General features: G+C 49.5%; 1 protein-coding gene across 2 annotated transcripts in view; it reads left to right on the plus strand.

Annotated features, from left to right (window-relative positions):
- Positions 1-1,051: 1,051 nt before the first annotated feature.
- The window catches only part of CRMP1 (collapsin response mediator protein 1), a gene marked incomplete at both ends in the record, with an annotated part of 50,894 nt that continues 30,066 nt past the window's right edge, over positions 1,052-21,879 (plus strand). The window contains 2 exons of one of the 2 annotated variants that reach the window (XM_082482106.1): positions 1,052-1,423; positions 18,347-18,435. In XM_082482106.1, coding sequence (XP_082338232.1) covers positions 1,052-1,423; positions 18,347-18,435 — 461 coding nt within the window. Of the gene's footprint in view, positions 1,424-4,241; positions 4,281-18,346; positions 18,436-21,879 lie in introns of those variants that run through there. The other variant, XM_082482107.1, reaches the window with a different exon arrangement.

The following is a 21,879-nucleotide window of genomic DNA, read 5'->3' on the forward strand; positions in this document are numbered from 1 at the left end:
GGCGGAGGCAGCGCTCGTCGCGATCACTTCCGTGTCAGGGCCGGCTGCCGCCGCCGCGCTGCCGGATCGGGCGCCCTGGCGGGGAGGGGGGGGAGAGGGCGGCGGCGGCCGGTGGGCGGCGGGGCGGAGCGGGGCTACCGCCACCCCCCCGCCGGGCACCAGCTGCTGCGGCAGTGACAGGGCAGCGCCAGCCCCCCTGCCCCGGGGGCCTGGGGCTAGTTGTGTTTCCTCCTCCCCGGCCACCCCCCCGCCGCCGACCGACCCCGAGCGGCGGGGAGTAGCGCGGAACTGGCCCGTCCCCCGTACCCTCCCCTCATCCCCCCCTCCCGTTCCCGCACCGCGGCCTGCCGCGCCCCCGCCCGGGCACCGCCGCAGCCTACTCCTGCGGAGGGAGCGTGAATGTGCAAAGTGGCAGAAACTCCCTCCAGCTGGAGCTAGGGAGATTTTGGGCTCTTTTTTTTTTTTTTTTTTTTTTTTTTTTTATGCTAACCCCCCGCTTTCCCCCTCCCGCCCCGAAGCCACGTAGCAGCAGGTGACTGGCGCCCGCCCGCCCGCCGGGGAAGGACCCTGTTCGTTCGCACCGGCTGTGTGTGCATGTCGAGGGCTCCCTCCTCCCACCCGCCCCCCGGATCATTCTTTATACCGGGGGAGCGTGTGCACTGCGGTCCTTGCTCTGGGAATTGCTGCTGCTCCTCCTATTCGTCAAGGGCTTTCCAATCACCTGCCTCTGCCACCCTCTCCTCTCCGCTCTTTGTACTTTATTTTCACGTGCTCTTTACTAACACGGTTATTTTTAAATCCCGCTTGGATTTATTTCTTTCTCTTTCTCTCTTTTTTTTTTTTTTTTTTCCGGGGGGTGGGTGGGGGGAGGGAGGTTAACGTTTGCATCTCCCTAAGGGAAAGATCCCACCAGCCAACCCAGCTCCGCCGCTGCTGCATCCATCCATTCATTTTTATGGTCACTAGCAGCTTATCCCGGTAGTAGAAGGTGCAGAGAAGTGGGAGGCAGAGAGAGACAGAAGGAGGGAGAGAAGAGATCCGGACAGCGAGAATGGCCGAGAGAAAGAGGAACTGGAATAAAGAAGATGACCTGCCTGTGTATCTAGCTAGGCCGGGTACGACAGCACAGACACCGCGGCAGAAATACGGGGGGATGTTCGCCTCCGTGGAGGGGGCCTACGAGAACAAAACCATCGACTTCGACGCCTACAGCGTGGGGAAGAAGGGGTCCCGGACCCCGCGGAGCGGCAGCCGGCACGACATGCTGGACGGAGGGGACAACTACAGCGAGACCGCCAGCGACATCAGCGAGGTCTCCGGCTCCGTCATCAGCTCCCCGGGAGACCGGGAAGACAAGACCCCGGGCGTGGAGATCAGATACCCCGTGGGCAAAGAGCTGCTGCAGGGCCAGGACAATGGGCAGGTGAGCGGGGCCGGAGCGGGGCCCCGGGCCGGGGGGTGGCAGCCGCCGCCCCCGCTCGCCGGGCGAGCCCAGCCGCGCCGAGCCGTGCCGCAGAGCCCCGGTGGCCGGCGCGGGGGGCACGGGGGCCGCCTTCGCGGGGGAGTTTGGGCGCGGAAGGTCGGGGAGGCGCGGACCCCTCCTCCCCGGCACGGCTATAGGAAGAGCCCGGCTGGCCCCTAAACTATCTCACTGCCCTGAGCTTAGAGCGGGCGGGGTGGGGGTGGGCGGGTGGGGGAGAGACTCCAGAAATCGTTTTCCTTTGTAAGTGATGGCGATGAGTTTTCTCCGTTTCCTTTCCTGCTGGTAAAACGCTGTCCATGCCGGGTGAGCTGGGGGGTAAGCCGCCCCCCTCCTCCCCTCCGGTGCCTCCCCGCCGCCCCCCTGAACAAAGCAGCCCCCGCTGCACTTCTGGGCTCACCGGGCAAACTCCGCGGAGCCTGTCCCAGGCACACATCCCTGCTCTGCCCCGGCCCCAGCTGCCCCCCCCCGCCCCGGGCTCCCCATGCGGCTTCATTGTCTCCCGGCAGGGAGCGCGTAAGGCGGGAGGATCAGCCGGAACCTTTGCCCGGGGCTTCCCCGCCCCCGGGGGATGCGACCTGGGCCCATAGTGTGGACTTAAGGAAAAAGTGGGGCCGATGGGGCTGGCTGGCCCCTGCCAGCTGTGCTTCTCCGTCGGACCCCTGGCTGTGGCCCGCAGGCTGGAGGCAGACCCGGGGGGCTGGGACTCTGCTGGGTGCCAGCGCTGTCATTGATTTCCCCTTAGAAAGAGATGCTGCCTGCGTAGATGCACCGTTTTCCTTAGCACCCAGCCTGGAGGTTGTACGGCCTGTCGACGCTCCGCTCTTTCCACAGACTAAACTGAGAGTTTCCACTGTTTTTTTTCCCCACTCTTCATTTTGAGCATGAACGGGGTGCTGGTCCTGTCTGGTCTTGCGGCTGGGTGCAGTGCCACACTGCCTCCCATGCAGCCCGGTGGGTGCCGACTGCAGTGGGACGCTGCAGCGAGCAGGCAGGGCTTGGTGGGACACTGTACCTGCGATGGTACTGCTTCACTGCAACGACCTCAGGGTTGCCTTCAGAGGCTGCCAGCTGCAGTGCAGTCTTCCCTTTCCCAGCTCACCATGTGTCTTTTTCATCGGGACCCTGGTGCAGTGGGAGAGCACGGCACACTCTGAACGTCACCCATCTGCTGGGACATCCCTGATGCCTCCTCCCCATCTTCCCTGCTTCCTAGTTCAGCCTGGGACTCAGGGTAGGGAGCACATTGCACGCTACCCCCCCGGATCTCGCTGTGCTTCCAAAGTTGTCTGGCTCTGGTTTGAACTGGTGGGGTGATGAGGAAGTTGGGGGTAAAGTAGGCAAGATTTGGTCACTGGTTTAGGAAGATGCGCTGTAAGCAGCAGCCACGTGCCTGACCCCTGCACAGCAGCAGCCGGAGCTTTTTTGCAAGCTCCAAATGGTGATTTCATGGGAGATGTGTCAGGACTGTGGCCTGGGTGGGAAATGCTTTGTACCTATGTGTGTTGCAGGGGTGGGTGTACTAAGAGCCCCTGGCTGCTCATCGCTCGGGGGATTAACTTGGGCTCAGCTTTGCAGTGCCTTTTAGCCTTCCTGACGTTGTTCATGGAGCCTTAATCAAGCACCGTGGGTGGAGGGAGGCACTCTGTGGGTCAGAAAAGACGGAAGGGTTTCAACTAGCCACATTTCCTCTCCGGCAGCTGCTGGCACAGCATCTACCTGGCCTGGCCATGCTGTGCCATCACCCATGGCCTCCCTGGGCACAGGGCAGGGCAGGGAGTGGCACTGGGACAGTGCCAAGGAGGGCAGAGCAGGGCAGTGTTGTTGGGGTCAGAACCATTGGTAAGGACAGAGCAGGCAGTGCCATGTAGGTCAGTGCTATCAGGGACAGAGCAGGCAGTGCCATGGCGGGGACAAAGATGGGAAGTGCCATGGGGACACTGCCGTGGGGATGGAGCAGAGCAGTGCCATGGGGACAGAACAAGGCAGTGTCATCAGGGACAGTGCCATGAGGGCCAGTGCCATGGGGACAAAGCTGGGCAGTGCCATAGGATCAGAACAAGGCAGTGCCATGAGAGTCAGTGCCGTGGGGACACAGCAGGCAGTGCCATCATTGCCATGCGCTGCGCAGTTAGACCCACAGCCAGGGGTTGCCCCCCCCCCCCCCCGGTCCCCACCCTGCGGGAGCCCACGCGTGGGACCCCGCGGGTGACCTCAGCCTGCGAGCGGGGCGGTGGCGGAGCTGGGGCGGGGGAGGGCGGTGTTTCCCAGCGCCGGTGCGGGAGAGAGGGAGGGAGGGAGGAAGGCTCCGGCTGGATTGATGGGCTGGGAAGGGGGGCCGAGGGGGTAGGAGGGGTGGGGGGACAGGAGGGAAGGAAACGCTTCCTGGGTTGAGCTGAGCGAATCCTGCTCCGACCTGCAGCCGGGAGGGCGCTGCTGCCGCCGGGAGAGGCAGCGCTCGCCGACCCCCCCCAAGCCACATCCCCCCTCCCTTCCCCCGGGAGCCGCGTCCCTGTTCCATTGCAGCCGGGGAAAAGAGGAAAAAAAAAAAAAAAAAGGTGCCGGGTTTGCCTGTCTCCCCTTCCTCTGGGCGAGGAAACTTTGCCTCCATTACACAGCGCTGCCGGGTCGCCCCCGCCCCGCCCCATCACCCGACCGGGCTCAGAATTATTATTCCTCTTATTGCCGCCGATATTTTTCCGGCGGGCTCGTCTCGCTCCTCGGGCGGTGTTGCGTGCGCCCGGCGCTACCGAGAGCCGACATGTCGTACCAGGGCAAGAAGAGCATCCCCCACATAACGGTAAGAGGGTGCCGGCGGGCAGCGAGCCGCTGCCCCGGCTCCTTTGTTAGCGGGGGCGGGGGTGTGTGGGAGATGCGCCCCGCGGATGGCGGCGGGGGGCCCGCCGGGACGGGGGGGGAGGGTGCCCCGAGGCTGGGCGGGTGCCGGTGCCGTCGCCTCCTGCTGCTGGAGCTGTGGGCTGAGAGGGATTTTATTTTTAATTTTTATTTTATTTTGAATTTTTTTTTTATTTTGAATGTTCTATTCCATTTTATTTATTTTATTTTTTTATTATTTTTTTTTCCTCGCCCTCCACACAGCCGGGGCTCAGCGCCCTGTGCCCTCCCGCCAGCCTGGGGCCGGCGGCGGTGGGTCGGGGCGGAGAGCGGAGGGGAGGACCGGCGGGGGGGGGATGGAGGGGGGAGGCCTTGCCCCGGTGGTGGCCGTGCCGGGGGCGGCGGTGCCGTCGCTTTCCCGAGGAGCGGGGCCCGGGGAGGCTCGGCCGCCGGGCGAGGCAGAACAAAAGAGGGAGGGGACGAGCCGCAGCACAACGTGCCCCCGCCGCCCCCCGGCAGCGGGCAGGGGCAGCGCAGCCCCCCGGAGTAGAGGGGACAGGGGTCGGTGGGACAGGGTGGGCTGGGGGTGCGGAAAGATTTGGGAGGGGAGGGGGATGTGGGGGGAAACGGGGAGGTTGGGGTGGGGGAAGCGTAGAAAATCAAAGAGCGCCATGATGCCAGCGCCAACACCTCTGCGCGCTGCTGATGCATCAGGCGTGGTGGGGATCAGAAGTCAAAGAGTTAATCATAACCGTCCTCTTCCTATCTGTGCCTGTCTCCCGCTGGATGCTTTTATCCCCGAGCAGGACCACAATAGAGCACGCTTTCCATGCCAGAAAGAAAGGATCTGGGTCCTTTGATTCAGAATATTGGTTCCCATAGATACACTGGATCGACAGGGGCTGGGGATAAAGAAGAGGCAGAGCTGGTGGGGAGAGCGGGGTTCAGGGGAAATCTCCCCCAGAGTTTGGTCACACAGAGATTTTTCCCGGCACCAGTGTCGGTCTCCAGGCTGGTGCCTGCTTTCCTCTTGAGGGGCTGGATCAGTGGGTGACAGGGTCACTGTGGCACCCAGGGCACAGATGAACAGGGCGGTGGGGTGACCCCAGAGAGGTGTGGGTTTGTGGGGCTTTGCCAGGAAAGCTGGCACCGTCGGGGCGCAGGGCAAGTTTCGGTGGCTGAAGAGAGGGCTGACTGGTGGGTGTGGCACCTTCCCCAGCAAACCTCACGGTTAAAGGCATTATTTGAGTTAGTGTTACAAGGCTTGTAAGAATCTCAAGGCTTTCTCCACATTAAAAAAAAAATAATAAAATAGTCAGGAGGGGAGCAGCCTTCTTCTAAAATCAGAATTTGATGATACCAAAGTGCTGTATTTATACTATCAACAGGCAGCTGTGCCTGGTGGCCGCGGCTGAGCCTGCGTGTTGCAGTGGCTCTTTGGGTGATGGCTCCTCTCGCCTCGCTCCTCAGTGCACGGTGTGACTTGCAGTTATTGGGGGTACCTCTGGACTGGGGGAGGCCCTGGCCACCCTCTGGGTGAGTGTCAGGTGCTCTGTGCATGCCTTGGCCTTCACTTGCAGCTGGAGTGTAACAGGTTCCCACCCATAGCTGGTTGGTTGCACTCCAGTTTGGAGTAAAAGAAGAAACTAGAAGAATTGCAAGTGTTTGCCTTGGAATCAACAGTTCGTTTTAATTTCTTCACTTCTCGCAAATTTCCTTCTCTGCGCTGGTGAGAGGATTGCTGGGAAAAAGAAAGCCCAAACCTCAGCCTGTTCTCTTTGAAATGGGATGTGTTGAAGCTTCTATAAATGAATATTCATTAACACTAGTGAGTTTTGTGACCAAATCAAAGGCATAAATTAACATTAGTGAAGTTGGCAGGCATCAGACTTGGACTGCCTTTTTGTATTTTAATGTTTTACACTTCTGGCCCTTCTTCTCCTCCAGCAAAAGCAAATCAGACACTCCGTGTTATACCTTGTATGCGCTGCCCGACCCACAAGAGCCCACTGGATTTATCTGCATGTATCTTCTGAAAGCCCCATTCCAGTATGGTAAATTAGATATTTCATCCCGCCACTAAGGAAATACATTAGAGCTTCAAGCCTTCTGGGCTCTGAGGAAATGTGATAGCTCTATAAAGTTATGCAACAACAACAGCAATGATGAAATCGTATAAAAATGTCATTTGTTACTGTGCTTAACATTTCCCTCCCCACACTCCTGCTTTTTGGAGCTACACCAGCTCCTGGATTCATTGGAATAGTGAGAAATTAATTTTTGACAGTATTCAGTCCCGTCCCTGGCCAAAACGTCCCTCCGGGAGCTTGCTGTGGGTCAGGTCTGTGCATCAGGAACTTTGTGAAGGAAGAGGCAGAGGCTGGTTTGAGCTCTGATCGATGTGGGAGCAGGTGTCACCTTTGGGAAGACAACCCTGTAGTGTCCTTTCTGGGTTGCTCCCCTTGGTGTACGTGGGCATAGCTGTCTCCTCACGCTTTGTCTGACCATGCATTGCCTCCTGACTCCTTCAGACTGTTAGCAGTACCCGACTGATACCACCTTCACCCCTTTCCCTTTTATTCCTGCCTTTCCCTCTCCTCTTTCTCCTGGAAGTATGTAGGACAGTTGAGACACTGTGTTGCAGAGGGGTCCCCTTTGGCACCTGCCTGCTCTATTTACCGAATCTGCACCTGCTATTTTTTTCATTTCATTTCATTTCATTTCATTTCATTTCATTTCATTTCATTTCATTTCATTTCATTTCATTTCACCCACCCCTTTTTTTTTTTTTCATTTCAGCCCCTGAAAATTCATGCTTCTTGCAATTTTTCCTGTTTGTGACTCCCCTACTGCCCTTTATGTGTCCCATGCAGCATCCAGGCTCGCTGTTGTAAGCTGAGCACCAGCGCTGCTCCAGTGTAAGGGGGCATTCAGTTGTGAGTCAGACTGGAGAAACGGGGCCCTTTTCGCTGTAACTACGGTTGGAAGGACCTCTGTATTTGAAGCACCAGACCAGTCTCTGGGTGATGGAAAATAGAGATGCACTGAAAGCAGTGAGCATAAGCACTTCAGTCACGTCCTCTGCACTGTGTTGAAGTCCTTGGGGGGGGGTGGTGTGTCTCACTCTCCCGGTTCAGGAGTATTAGCTGAGTGGAGCAGGGTGTGTGTAATGTAAGGGTGGCCAAGAATGCATCTGCAGGAGCATATTTCTCAGGCTGCGTGGTACAGTCAGCCACCACATCCATTGCTGAGGTGTTTTTCTGCATGAGGTGGCAATCTGTTGTGCTTTGGTTGTGCAGGCATGCTCTCACGCAGACAGATTTTTCCAGGATACATCCCCCCCCAATGCTTTTAATGTTCCTAATGTACTCCTCTTGTGCAGCATGTTACAGGGGAATCAATGGGGATGATGACCCTGAAAGATCTGTTACAAATTATTTTGGCTTGTGTTTTTTGGTAGCGCTCGGCACTTTTCAAGCAAGGCCTGAGCCCAGATGAACTCAAAATTATAGTATATATAGGGCACAATTTAAAAAAAAAAAAAAAAAAAAAAAAAAAGCATGTGGCACATAAAATGTCTGTTAGAGGACTTGTTTTTTCCAGTAGCGACTGCAACCATTAAAACATAATCAGCGTGAGCTCAGTGAAGAGGAGGTGTGAAGACAACTCTACTGAGCAAAGGGAGAATAGCTAGTTACCAAAGCACATGCAAAGAGGGACATGGGGGAGGCAAATGGTGCACAAATCTCTCAGAAAAGGGAATAATATTCCTGGGAATGGTCCAAGGGTTGACATATGAGTGGGGGAAGGAGCTGCTGGTCCTGAGCTGGCAGACTGTAAGGCACGGGGAGACAGAGAGCTCAAAAATGTGGTGTTATAGAGGGAGGATCTCATCATTGAGCTTAGCAAGTAAAGAGGAGAACTGGCACAAGATGAGAAAAAGAAGCAGATGCAGAAAAATGAAGGAAGGCTGGAGAGATTCAGAGGAGTGGGCACAGAGAATAATTTTAGTTGTAGCCTTTTGAATTGACTGACGTGGAGAGAGCTGAGAAATAAGTAGGCTTCAGTTGAACATGGCAGAATACTTTGCGAGAGAAGAAATGCATTCATCTGGGTATTTGCTGTGTGAGACTTTGGTCTCAAGCTAACTATTGAGGGTCAAGACAGAAACTTTCTGTTTGCCCTGAGCCAAACGCTGGGTTAGTGTGAGGTGTTCTGGTGTGAGATGAGCAGTGCGAGAGCTGTCAGCCGCCAGCTAATTTACTTTAGACACCGGGTGGGACATGTCCTACAGGTGCAAGGCGTGGTGAGTACCTGGAATGGGGAACCAAAGTTCTCGTCTAGGTTTGGATCTATTCCATATCTCCCCTGGCTGTGCTTTTTTCCCACCCACCTTTGCCTAACAATATGAAGCTACACACAGATTGGTGTGTGATGTGCCAAAAGTGTCTGAAAAGCCTACTGAGTACTGGGCATGAGAGCAATGTCTCACATTGTTATTCTGCTGTTGACGCAAGATTTGGACTGATTTAGGCAGCGCTTTTTGTCTTGCTTTAAAACACCGAGGCTTGGGACTTCAGGATCCCCTCTTATGCTTGAATATTTGCTTAATACTTAAAGTTATATTTTTCCATCTCTGGCTGTTCAGTAGACTTGGCCCCTCTCAGTCTACCTGTCTGACGATAAATATTTGTGAATTCACACTGCATATTGCCCTGGACTTGGACTTGGCAGCTCTGGAGATGCTTTAGCTGCTTCAGTAGAAAGGTGTTGGACTTCCAACCACCTTTTCTATGATTCTGTGATAAGTCTTTTTCTTTCTTTTTTCTGCAGGAGAAAAAGTGGCCGTAGTTTTTAAGCCACTTCCATCTGATGTCTTGAATTACATTTAGAGTAGGTCCTTCTGGGGACATTTCTACGGAGACTGAAACCTTTGGCAGAGGGTCAGAAAGAAGGGTTTGGGGCAGTGATTCCTTTAACTGCCACAGCAAGTTTGTCAGTCAGTGGCTGCATCAGTGTCACAGCTGGTGCCACCATGGGGAGCTGAGCTGTGTTTTGCTGGAAGCCGGGCAGGTTTGGAAAGGGGACAGTGGCTGTCTGGACAGATAACTGATGCAGTGGAGTGGTTGTTCAGCAAGTCTGAATCTCCTTTCTTAGAAGTGCCGAGAGCGACCACTGCCAATGAAGCACTTTCCTGACAAGAGGTCAGGGTCCGTTTTCTGCTTTGCTGCCATTTCTTTCATAAGCAACTTTATTCATGTAGTAAAAAGGAGAGGCTTCATTTTCCTTTGTGGGATCCAGGAGAGTCCACCGGCCTGTGAAGCACTCAGGCACTGTGAGAGTTAGTCGGAATAAATTTCTTGCTGCTTTTGTAGGTATGAGAAAGATGGAACAGAGATGAGCAGCAAAATAATTTGCAGGTTTCTAATCTTGCTACGTGTAAAGATGATAGTGGTGTCCCTTGGGACAGAGATGCTTTGGGATTCCTTTTGCTTGTCACTTGATGCACTTGTCACAAGACTAAGTTTTGATCTGTAGTGCATGTCCTGATGAGGATTAAGGCTTCAGCTCTTGCTTAGGTGAGTAATAAATGTCACCAAATAATAAATGTTCCCACTGATTTCAGTAAAATCTACGATCTATGTGAAATCTCTCTAGGTAAAGCTGATCACCCTTGCCCACCTTGCACGTGGCTGGCTAAAGGAGTATGCAGTGCCCACAGCTAAGAGACTGGAAGGGTTGTTCCCAGACCGGAGCTCCCATAGGAGGTGGAGCAGCAAGCGGTGCACCTTGCTACGACTTGCAGGGGAAGTAGATACATGAGGCAACATGACAGCAAAAAGCGTCTAAGTGCAAACTAAGATGTAAAATCTATATCCACTGCATTTAGTCACTCATGAATTACTATTGCTGACATCATATTAGAGGGTATTTTCTACTGCTCTGCTTCCCTTGCATACACCTCCTGTGTCCAGAGAAGGGATTCCTTACTGTCTTAGCCAGATTTCATAGAATCATGGAATGGTTTAGGTTGGAAGGGACCTTGAAGATCATCTAGTTCCAACCCCCCTGCCATGGGCAGGGACACCTTCCACCAGACCAGGTTGCTCAAAGCCCCATCCTGGTCTTAAACACCTCCAGGGATGGGGCATCCACAACTTCTCTGGGCAACCTGTTCCAGTGTCTCACAACCCTCAAAGTGAAAAATTTCTTCCTAATATCTATTCTACACCTACCCTCTTCCAGTTTAAAGCTGTTCCCGACCGTGAATGGTGCCAAGGCTGATGTGTTTCGGTAACCTGAGACAGGTTTCTGACTAGAACTTAGCCAAAACTCATGTTCAGTTCAGTGTCACGCAGCAGCCAGCCGTGCTGTAAATTGCTGTTATTTCTCCCCCAGGTTAACCTTTCCTGTGAATGGCGTGCTGAGATTTCCAGATCAGCTCTAGTTGATGTAACCTGTGTGTAACCCAAGAGGTGGCTATAACCACACACAATGCAATGGGTTCAGCGCTCCAGCCCATACTTGGGTGAAACCCCTGCTGATGCTAATGAATAGTGTAATCAATAAGATGTTTGTTGTGCTTCCCTTCTAAAAGCAAAGCAAAGATGACATTTACAGTGAAGAAATCCCCATGGAGTTAGTAGCTGTAGGAGTAGCCCTTTTAGACTGCGTGATTAAGGAGTGAAACCGCTAACTGAATAGAAAGTCAGGTCTCCAAAGGGGAAACAAAAGAACATCAGATCTTTTAAATGAATAAAGATGAATGAATATATTGGCTACAGACCAAGATACAGCATTACTACAAGCAACATAATCCTTCCTAAATGAATTGCCATATACTGGAGTGCATTTGTTAAGAAAAGGACCTTAAAAGCAGGATTCTTCATTAGTGGCCCATTGGAAATGATGCCTCAAGGGTAGTGTTTTACAAGCAATTCCCTGAGTTGATTCAGGGATCACCTTAGCTAAAAATTACTTCCTATGGAGGGTAACCTAGACGTGAAATTCAAAAGGAAGGATAGTGCTGATTAAAAGCAGATCTTCTATAAGCAGACAGTACTTCATGAAATCCCATTTACAGCTCTTTGATCCATATGAAAGGATTTTAAGCAAGTGTTCCTCTTGGGAAGGATGTCTTTCTTCCTGTGCCATTAAGTTCAAAAATGTTCCTTATTTGTAAGTACTTTGCTAAAAGCAATGTAATTTAATGGTACTGTATGACAACTGGGTCTGAGTCTGACCAGCTCTGACAATATACAACCAAATATTTCCACGCAAAAAAAAATTAAATCTCTTGTATATTATGGGAAATAACTCTGCAAGAAGGAAAGCACAGAAGCCCAGAGGAGCTCTGAGTGTCCCTCCATTGTCCGCCAGTGGCGCTTCTGCCATTGGGAGACCACTCTCTTGCAAGTAATTGTCTTGTGGAGATTTGGATAATCAAGAACACAAGCTTCAGCCGGTGGTTTCTGAACGTGCCCTCTAGATGGGGGATGTCCTGTCTTTTCTAACTCTCAGGGGCCTTTGCAAAGCCTTAGCAACAAAGGATTCTGCCTCTCAAATGCCAAAAAAAGTAAAGATGAATCTCTTGATTAGTGTGATAACTAATGTGTAGCCTAATGCATTCTTACGTCTATTGCCTTTAATCTGATGTCTTTTAAACCACTTGCATTTGTAGGCAGAGAACTGGAAATACAGGTGGATTTGGAATTTAAACTGTTTTCAATTGGCTATTTAGCATAAAACCCTGAGTCATTTTCAGGGCCATTGACTAAACTGGATTTTAGAGAATACAGCTATTGTTGCTCTGGAGATGTAAGGACAATGGTATATTCTAGTAAGTCCTTAGAATTATGAAAAGGATGAAATCACTCTTGAGTGTTTCCTTCTCCTTTAGGCCTGAAAAATCTGGGGCTAAGAGTGTTGCAAAGACTTTCAGTTGACAACGGCTGCAATGCAGCAATAGTAAAAGTCCAAATGCAAGAATGAAGCAGTGCTTAGACCCATATGCTAGCTACGTTATATGAAATTCATTGTAGTTAAATTGTAAAGCAAACTGTAAATAGTTAAAAAGATGATTTACTTGATTTAGAGGTGAAGATGTAATAGGTAGACATTCCATTTGTGGAAGATAAAAGCAAGAATGTAATAGCATGTGTCAGAATTGCAGTCTGGACAGGTGCTGCTTTTTGATGAAAACAGTGCTTTTGAAATCTCTTTGAATCTTTTTGTATGGTTAGAATACATAATGGCAGATTCAGTCTGTCTTTTTTTTTTTTTCTTTTTTTTTTTTCCCCAACTCCATCTTGTACAATAGAGGTGTGGTTTTCTCTGAAAGGTGCCTGCAGGTGCGGTACGCTGGGTACCGCTACTGAAGAGAAGCGTGTGGTTTGCTGTAACTTGTGCTGCATTGTATCTTGACGTGCTGCACCAATTTGAGATGATACTTACTTAGTAAATCTTATGTCAGAAGATGGCAGTTTCTGTTGCTGTCTTTTGCAGTAGTTCCAGAAGCAGATTGAGAACCGTGTGTGTAAAAAAATGTATTTGAATTTTGTTTTGTGTAGTATTTTTAAATACCTCTAGCTCTCGAGTGGCGTAGGTGAATGAAAAAAGGCTAATCTTAAATTTCTTTGCAGTTGCTCCTGCTCTAACATTTGAATCTAACATTTGGATCATATTTACAAATAACCCAGAGTTGAGTGATTTATTGACCGAAGGAATTTGACTTCACTTGTAATTGTGCAGAGCCCGCTGTAGATTTCGGGACCGCAGCAGGGCTCAGGCTGGTCAGCTGGCCGGGTGCTGCAGGTGCTGCTTCTCTCTGCTGGCCTCGTACCGCTGGGAGCGTATGAAAATATGGACACACTTCGCAAGAGCGGAGCCACGCTGATTTAAAAATCTCGGCAAAACAGGCAATTTGTACAAATTGTGCCGGTCACCATCTTCCGCCTTTCTTGTTTCTCTTACTGTAATGCGAACAATAGTTGTAAGGGAGCGAAAGCCACCGCCTCGTGTCCGAGCAGGCAGCCCCTCCTCCTGCAGCAAACGATGCTGAGTTCGTGGCATCTCCTTCTGCTGCCATCAAAATTGCTGTCATGTCGCGGACTAAGCTCTGTGGCTCTGCTGCCAGATTTAAGCAGGCGAAGCTAGACCGTGATTAGCAAAAAATCACCAGGAAAGAAAGCGGTGCGCAGGGCTTGAAGGTGAAGAGCTGTGAATAATAGGAGTGGTTGGATCATAGTCAGCAGCGAGCTGAGCTGGGAGGTGCCGGAGCGCATGTAAAATGGAGCTGCGGGGAGACAGCAGATATGCATCGTTCTGCTGTGCTGATGCTGTGTCACAGCCAGGCACGAGGCCTGGAAGCAGACGGCGGCGCTGCACTGATGCGGTTGCGTCATTGCAGCAGCAGCGATGGGTGGAGGAGAAACACCTGGGCAGTGAATGCTGAGCAACGGCATGGATTTCCAGCCCTGCCTTCCACGCCTCCCTCCTCAACCAGAGGCAGTTGGGTTTTGTTTTTTTTTTTTTTCCCCTTGAATCTTGGCACCTACTGAATTGCTCAGTTTATACGCTCAATATAATAGTCCCTCTCTGTTTTGCTGCGTTCCCGCTGTATGACCTTGGCAGGCTGGAGGGAGGAGAGCATCCCGGCAGCTTTGCTGGGCTTGGCTTGCACCCAGGAGAGCTGGGCTGGCAGCTTCTTGTGGCAGTCTATGCAGGGAAAGCTTGGTACGGAGCCCTTAGGGCTGCGTAGCCAGGGCACCGGGGACTGAGACATCTGTTAGCTGAACATAAAGGTGACAGCCACCCTATAAAGGCTCACAGTATTGTCACCTCCTGTGCAGAGTAATGAGCGCGTCGTTGGTACTGTGAGAGGTGGCCCGAGTGGCTGAGGGTACATCTGGGAGCTAGGCAGGGAGAGCATCCTGCCTGGAGGGATTTACAGCTGGGAAGGGGAAATATGGGCCACCGCTTTGTGATTAATTCACGAGCTTCAGGTCACTCCTCCATCCCCCCCTCTCCCCCTGCTTTCCCCAGGGTGCCACAGAACATGGCTGTCCTCCTGCCTGGAACACTGGCCAGGTAGAAGAGGATTTTGGTCCCTAGTTTTTCTGGACATTTGGCGCTTGGTAAGAAAACTGCGAGCAGCCTGCCTGACATCAGGCCCCTGGTAAATAAGAAATGGCCTCTGACCGTGCACAGCCAGGCTGCGTGCCCGCGGAGGCTAACCTACTTCACAGACCCGCTGTGTGCCCGCATTTCTGTCCAGGGTTTCACTGCCGTGAGTACCGGTGACCTAAAACAGTGCAGGAGCACCCCGGCATCGGTGGCCGTGGCAGCAGGGCAGGGTGGCAGCATCCCTTTACCTTCAGGCCAGGGCTGTGCCTGTCCCCAAAGCCCGTGCTTAGGCTGTGGTGGGGGATGAATGCTCACATGCTGACCAAGGGTTTGTGTGAAAGTTTATTTCATGAAGTAGCATACTTTATAGCAGCTTTCCAGTATCTGAAGGTGGCCTACAAAAAAGCTGGAAAGTGGTAGGACGAGGGGGGATGGCTTCAAACTGGAAGAGGGGAGATTTAGAATAGGTATTAGGAAGAAATTTTTCACTCTGAGGGTGGTGAGACACTGGAACAGGTTGCCCAGAGAAGTTGTGGGTGCCCCAACCCTGGAGGTGTTCAAGGCCAGGTTGGATGTGGCTTTGAGTAACCTGGTCTAGTGGGAGGTGTCCCTGCCTATGGCGGGGGGGTTGGAACCACATGGTCATTAAGGTCCCTTCCAACCTAAACCATTGTATGATTCTAAGTATCCAGCAAATTGCTGGCTAACATTAACCCACGCCTCCCTGCTAGTCAGTGATGTTTGTGTAGTTTTTTTTCTAGCGCGCTCATGGAAACGCATCTATATGTTGAGGTGCACACAGGCATTTGGTACTGCTGCTTTGGCTAAGGACAAGCCAGCCCTGGTCCGGAGCAGGGGGTAGGAGGCAGCGCCTGTTTGCTTGGGTGCAGCGTGCTGCCGGGGTGTCCACGTGGCACTGAACCCCCCCCGGGATACTTGTGCCTATCAGCACCATCTGTGTAAAGGTACCCTGCTTTGCCTGTGCCCCTGGCTTGCAGCGATCTGTCATGTGTCCTACAGACACGCTGACAGCTCGAGCTGGTTGGGAAAAGTTCCAACAAAACCCTTTTTCTTCTGAATTTGCTGATTTGTTGGAATGGAAATGCGTGTGAGAGATGTTTCTACATCTGTCAGGTCCCAATGAAAGCTGGGCAAGGCTCCATGGCACCCTCCCCGGTGGCTTGGCAGACTACCTGGGGAGCATCAAGATTTGCGGGTTTTTTTGTCAGCCTCATCTCCCATGGCTTCTTGTTCCTGGCTGGGGGCAACCTTGGCCACAGGCCAGCTCAGGTGCAGGACCTGCTCCCTCTTGCAACAATTTTGAACGGTTTGCATTTTCTACTGAGTGGGAAGGTGTCAAGATTTAAAATGTTGAAAGTCTCCATAAAGTGCAGTTTTCTTTCCTCACCAGAATTTCTTAGGCCCTCCAAAATTCTGAAAAGGCGAGACTTTGTAGCTAAAACATTCAGTAATTTTTATAAACTGTAAGAGAGGCTTAATTTAATGGATGACTCACATAATGGAGTGGTTTCTTGAAACTGCATTTGTATCCTTTTTAGTTTCAGCTTACTCTAATACCTAGTTTTACCACTTATATATGTATATTAATATATTAAAATGTATAAAACCCTTATGTCTGCAATTATTTTTCTGGGGTTGTACTTCTGCTTTATTTCAGTCTGTCTTATTTTCCCAGCCCTTTAATGTTTGTTTCTATTTATTATGCATCTTCTCCTGTTTTAAAAGAAATAAAATGTAGAACATCTTGATGAGTGTGCGGATTTTTTTGACTCATCAGCAGTGACAGATGTGGTGCTCTGGGAACATCCCCTGCCCATATCAATAAGCTCTTGCCTCTTGTAATTGGACAGCATTGATGTTGAGGAAGGCAATTGAATGAGCTTAAAAAGAGCTCACAAGATGGTGGTCTCTGCAGGTCAGCAGGCAGTGTAGTAAATCATGGTGGTGAGGAGATGCAACTGCCAGCACGTGGCAAAATAACTTAGTACCATTCAGGCTCCTGATTCACAAGTCCTGCAATTACAGGTGACGGTAGGGAGGCTGGGGAGAAAACAGGGATCCTGCTCTTGGAAATTCCAGACTGAGGTCTTGCATTCATCTCCATCCTTTGACGAGAGGGTACCAACATCTGAGGCAGATCCTGGGGACATATTTAATTGAAGTTCTGTGCCTTGGTTCTGCCCACCCCCAGGGTCATCTTGCTGCTGTAGTACATGGAGAAAAGCCTCAGACCTTCTGTGTGCGTCCTCTTTTGTCGTGGACTATTTAAAATGTCTTCCCGCCCTCTCCTTTCTCCCCTTAAAATGTTTGTTTCTCCCTTTTTGCTTTTCTAGAATGATACAGAGGGCTATAAAGGCTTCGAACCTGCAAAATGTTCAAATCGAAGCTGAAAAGCAAATATGCTACATATAACTGAGAAGTTACATTGAAGAAAGGTTGTTGCAACATCCCTAACTGTGCCTTAGTGCTTTTTAATCAATAAATTTTTAGAAGGTCTGCATCGTTGTCCTGGTTTGTAGATGAAGAAACAACTCACAATTAAACAACTTGTTTAATTGTTTTCTAAACTGGGAATTTGGGACATGCATGGTTTATATGCGTGAGTCATCCTGTAATTAAATCAGGAATTGAGTCTGGAGCAAGGAGCATAAAACATGGACAAAATGAAGATTCTGAGTTATTGTTTAGTGAGCCAAGGAAATAATTTACAATAAATGGCTTTTTTATGTATGAGTGGGAAAATAAGGTTCTGACTGCTTTAGAGTTTTCCAGCGTTCACAGTGACTTGGCAGAAGTCTTTCCAAAAGCGTTATGTACTGAAGTTACAGACTTACCCTGTCTCTGAGTAGGTGGTAGAGTGCTGATGTTTCCAGTACGACTTCTTCAATGAAGGAGTTAAATATTGGTTTTCAGGAATATGCAGTGGTAAAATTCGCTTTGTGTAAAATGTATTTTTTTGAGAACAGAGTATAACCGTTTGAATAGAGCAAAATGGAAACAGATGATTGTTGTGAACAGTGCCCAGCAGACTTGATATTTGAACAGTTATTAACGGGAAAGAATGTTTGCTTTCTGCCACTTTAGAAAATAGCAGGAGGCACTATCTCTCTCTGCTGTTCGTATGGTATTTCAGGTAAACCAGACTTTTGAGGCTGTGCTCCTGGCCTCACTCGTGGAGTGAGTGGGATACGGCGTGGGGACCTCAGTACAGAGTGGCCCCAACTAACCAGCAGCCTTTGACCTGCAGGAATCACAAATTAGACAACTCGTTCATCACGCCCACTAAAACTAGACTTTCTGCCGTCGGTCTGTAGCACGGAACAGGAGGTGCAAGCGGTGGGCTTCCTCGGTGGAGTGGCCAACCTGACCCTGCTGAGCTGATGTTGCTTAAAGCAGCTTCTCTGGGCAGGAATTGTTGCATTACAGAGCTTGGCAGCCTCTCCTGACCTTGTCCCTTCCCATTTCAAGCTCTGGGGTGTGGAGGGTCCCAGGTGAGCTCAGTTTGGCCATTCCAATGTTGGGCAGTTTATTCTGGGGGCTTCTCTTCCCTTTTTGGCCTTTGTAGAGTAAGGTGGTGGTAAAAAGGGGATGTAGTGGGATTTCAGATGTTTCCATGTGCAATGAGTTCTGCTTTGAGGAAAAAAGTCTGTGATGGCCATGAGACCTCATGTTCCAAAAATCAGAAATAAAGACTTGGTGAAACTATGGTGTTCCTCTCCACTGTCTGTGTACCCACCTGAATCAATGGCATAGACCTTTATGTAGGGCAAGTGCTTTGATGTTAACAGCTGTCTATATAATATAAGCCTGTTTGGTATCATCAATGTGTTACGATGTTTATTTATTTCTACAAACCCACATTTCTTCCTTTTTTTTTTCCCCTAGAGTGACCGACTACTCATTAAAGGTGGAAGAATTATCAATGATGACCACTCCTTCTATGCAGACATATACCTTGAAGATGGACTTATAAAGTTGGTTTCTTAAAATACTGAACTTTTTTTGCATGCCTGTTAGTATAGACTACAGTGATTTCTTGATGGTGCGGACATGAAATCTTGCAGCCATCACCTCGGTTACCTCTAGATGTGGGGCCATTGTAGAGGAGTGTTTGATTACGAAATTCTGCCATTTTATCTGTAGTAAGATTAGATAAGTAGAAAATTTCTTTACTGTAAGCTGAAGGTATTTGCTTTTCAAACAGTTCAATCCTAGTTTCTTCTAAAATAGTCAAGGCAAGTAGGCCCTCTCAAGAAGTAATCCTAAGGATAATGGATGTTTTTGAGTCCGTGTATGACAGAAAGCTCATTACAAGCCTTTTCCCCCTACGTGTAATCAGGGCAAATACAGCCAGGCTCGAAAGGATTGTACGGCACCGCAATATGCCTCGTGTTACACGGTGCTAACGGGGACCTGCTCCTTCTCAGTTCCCCTCTTGGTTGATGCTGAAGCATAGCATGTTCTGTTCTTACAGCATTGTTACACATTGCTCGTATGTCCTTCTTCTTGTTTAGCAAAATCTTAAATCTTCACGCAATTAGGCAAAAATCTTACTGATTTATCAGGATATAAATTACAGGAACTGGGAAAGCATTCCTTAGGTGAAAAAACATGAAGTACATGTTAGTGATAGCCTAGGAAACGGTAACAGAGATGTCTATTCACGTAGGTCTACTGGTCCTACCTTGGCTTAGTGGAGACGGGGGTCTCTAGTTTTGCAAAGCTATATGTAGTGTGTACAAGCACTCTGATGTACACAAGGATCAAAGCCGCCTTCTTCACTGCTGAACTTTTCCACCAGTGACCTAACAAGTTTGGTCTCCAGAGGCTTTAATTTAATGTAATGTAATGCAGCGAAACATAATTATGGCGATGTGGTAAATAATTCATTACCTACTTGTTTTCAGAGCTCCTTTTTGTGAGAAGATACCATCAGACTAAAAGTCCGGTTCTTTATTTATCTGTGGCTACTTCCATTATTCATGATTCAGGTTATTATAGCAGAAAAAATTCTGAACTTTTATCCACGGACTGTGCAGTTTTCTTTTTAATACTTCACTCTGCCTTTCCAGTTGTGTCACTTGCATTGCAGAAGTGGCAAAAGGGGAGCATATTGTTTTAAGTGGAGAAGACACAAAATTTTGAACGCATACCTTTTTTTTTTAGTAGGAACAATCAACCAAGTTGTGCTCTCTTTGCTGGGTATTTTACTTGAGTTTTTCTGTGCTTCTGTCTGTTCAGATGCAAATTTCCTAGTAACGCTTAGAAGCATCAGAACTGATTTAACAACTAAGTGCATGAGATGCTGAGAGTCTGAAACTGCTGTGAATTTTTGGCCTTGATTCCAGAAATGTAATGGTACTGGGTAGGCAGGTTAGCAATGCCGAGCCTTCAGCTGCCCTTGTTAAGTGAATAGACTCCTTCTCAAATCCATGCATGGATCCATACCTCCAGAAAGTATCTCAGCTGCCCAAGATAGCTAGGATTAATAATGAATAGACGGGCAAGGTCTTTATTTTTAAAATGCCTTTGTCTTTGCCCGAGAAGGCAAGTTTACTATTCAAACACCCCGAGTCGTGCCTGGTTTTCTGGATTTAGATGACCCGAGATTTTTTTCTGTAAACTGTGCAAGAAGTCCTTCTCTGAAAAAGCTGCTAATTTGTGAGGGCAGCTTGGTGTGAGGTGCGCTTGGGTCCTAACTGAGTTCACATGATCAATTCTGCAGTCTAGGAAAACGCTATATTTTCTGGGATTGGTCTCAGGATTGGTCTCTTTTAGGTTCTCCAGCTGGAAATGCCCATTGTGTCTGAATATTTAACATAGTTGTTAAATGTTGCTCAAGATCTTTTGGAGCAGGACCCTGAACCTCAGGCATCCACATTTCAGTAGATGCCCTAACTCCCCAGCTGCGGATCCTGCTGATAATACAGAATTCTTTCCACAGAATGGAGCAGACACCAAACCACTCAGCCCAGAATAGGCAATAGCATCCTGATTTTGCTAGGATATGAAAGATCTGGGTTAATTTTCTTATTTTGCAGTGGAAAGGGATTGGAAAATAGAGGGTTGGGTTTCTCGTGCAGACTAATGAAATTAATAGCGTTTTTTAACGCTTATGTCCCTGCAGATTGTCCTGCAGAGCGGAATGTAGATGTAACCTTGAGTGTGTTTGAAGATTAGCTGTAGTTTGGAGGATGGTAGGTGCTTTTTCCTACCTATCAATGCTCAAACTGGCTCCCGAGGTACAAGGGAGCAGTGGTGCACGTGGATTTTTCCTAGCTGAAACTTAAGTCCTGCGCGCTCAGATGGCAGCCGAGAGGCAGTCTCCGGTAGCTAAATAGTAACTTAGATATTTAGTAATTTAAATTGCCATTGGCACGTAAATAATACATTTTGCCCACATCTCTGTTATCCACATGAGGAAACGAGCCATGGTCTCCGTGCTAAGCGGCAGGTCGCACAGTCTGGTGCCTGCTGTCCTCTGCTCCGTCCCGGCCAAGGGGAAGGGCTGGGTCCCTCCGGGCTGGAGGGGACTAACCGGTGTTCAGGATGGGTGACTGGGGATGGGGTCTCCAGAGCTGGGCAGGCAATGAGCCAAGGTACAGGGAGCCTCAGATGCCTAAAAGAGATCTGGGCTTGATAACAACAGAAATAACCCTACGGAGTCCTGGGGGAGGTTTTCAGCTTTCTCAGGTTAAGCTTATGGGAGTCGCAGCCTGATGTTTCCATCGTGCTTTAATCTGCTCGTGTAAGACAGAATTTACCAGCTTGTTCAGCTGAAGACTGCAGACGGCGTCAGCTTTCCCCGAGTCTGAGTTTTCTAGTTGCTGGTGCATCAGAAAACCAGCTCAATCATTTATACAGTGTCTAGAATAGAGTTCTCTGCGCTATTGTATTTTTTCACCCGCAAGTAACCGAACCCCATTCTTATTAACACACACTTAGCATTAACGAGTGAGCAATTCGGGAATCCTGTCACATTATCTCTTACTCTGTGTTCTAGTCAGTCAGAATAAAAATAACAAATGGCAGTGGAGATCAGCCTTCTGCCAGCCTTAATCTGGATGCCAGGGCAAGAGATGGGACTGGCTCCTGACAGGTAATAGCGCAGAATCATCCACAAAGGCCATTTGGTCCCATGTCACTTCAGCATGAATGACTTCAGTCTTTGCCAAATAAGCTGTTACTCAACTGTACACTGAAAATAACGAGCAGTGAGTCATCAAAAAAACTTCACTACATACTTAGCACTCTTTCACTTCATTAGACTATGTGTCTTCTTGAATAGGGAGCTGGTGGATACTGGTTGTGGAAGAAAATAAAAATGAATTGCTTTTACGCTTTTATATAGGTTTTCTTTAATGTTATTTTCAGAAGGTGTGGTAGTCCTTGGAGTGCAATTCCACCTTAGACATATT

Source organism: Vanellus vanellus (genome assembly GCF_965231255.1).
Source record: "Vanellus vanellus genome assembly, chromosome: 4".
NCBI classification, from domain to species: Eukaryota; Metazoa; Chordata; class Aves; order Charadriiformes; family Charadriidae; genus Vanellus; species Vanellus vanellus.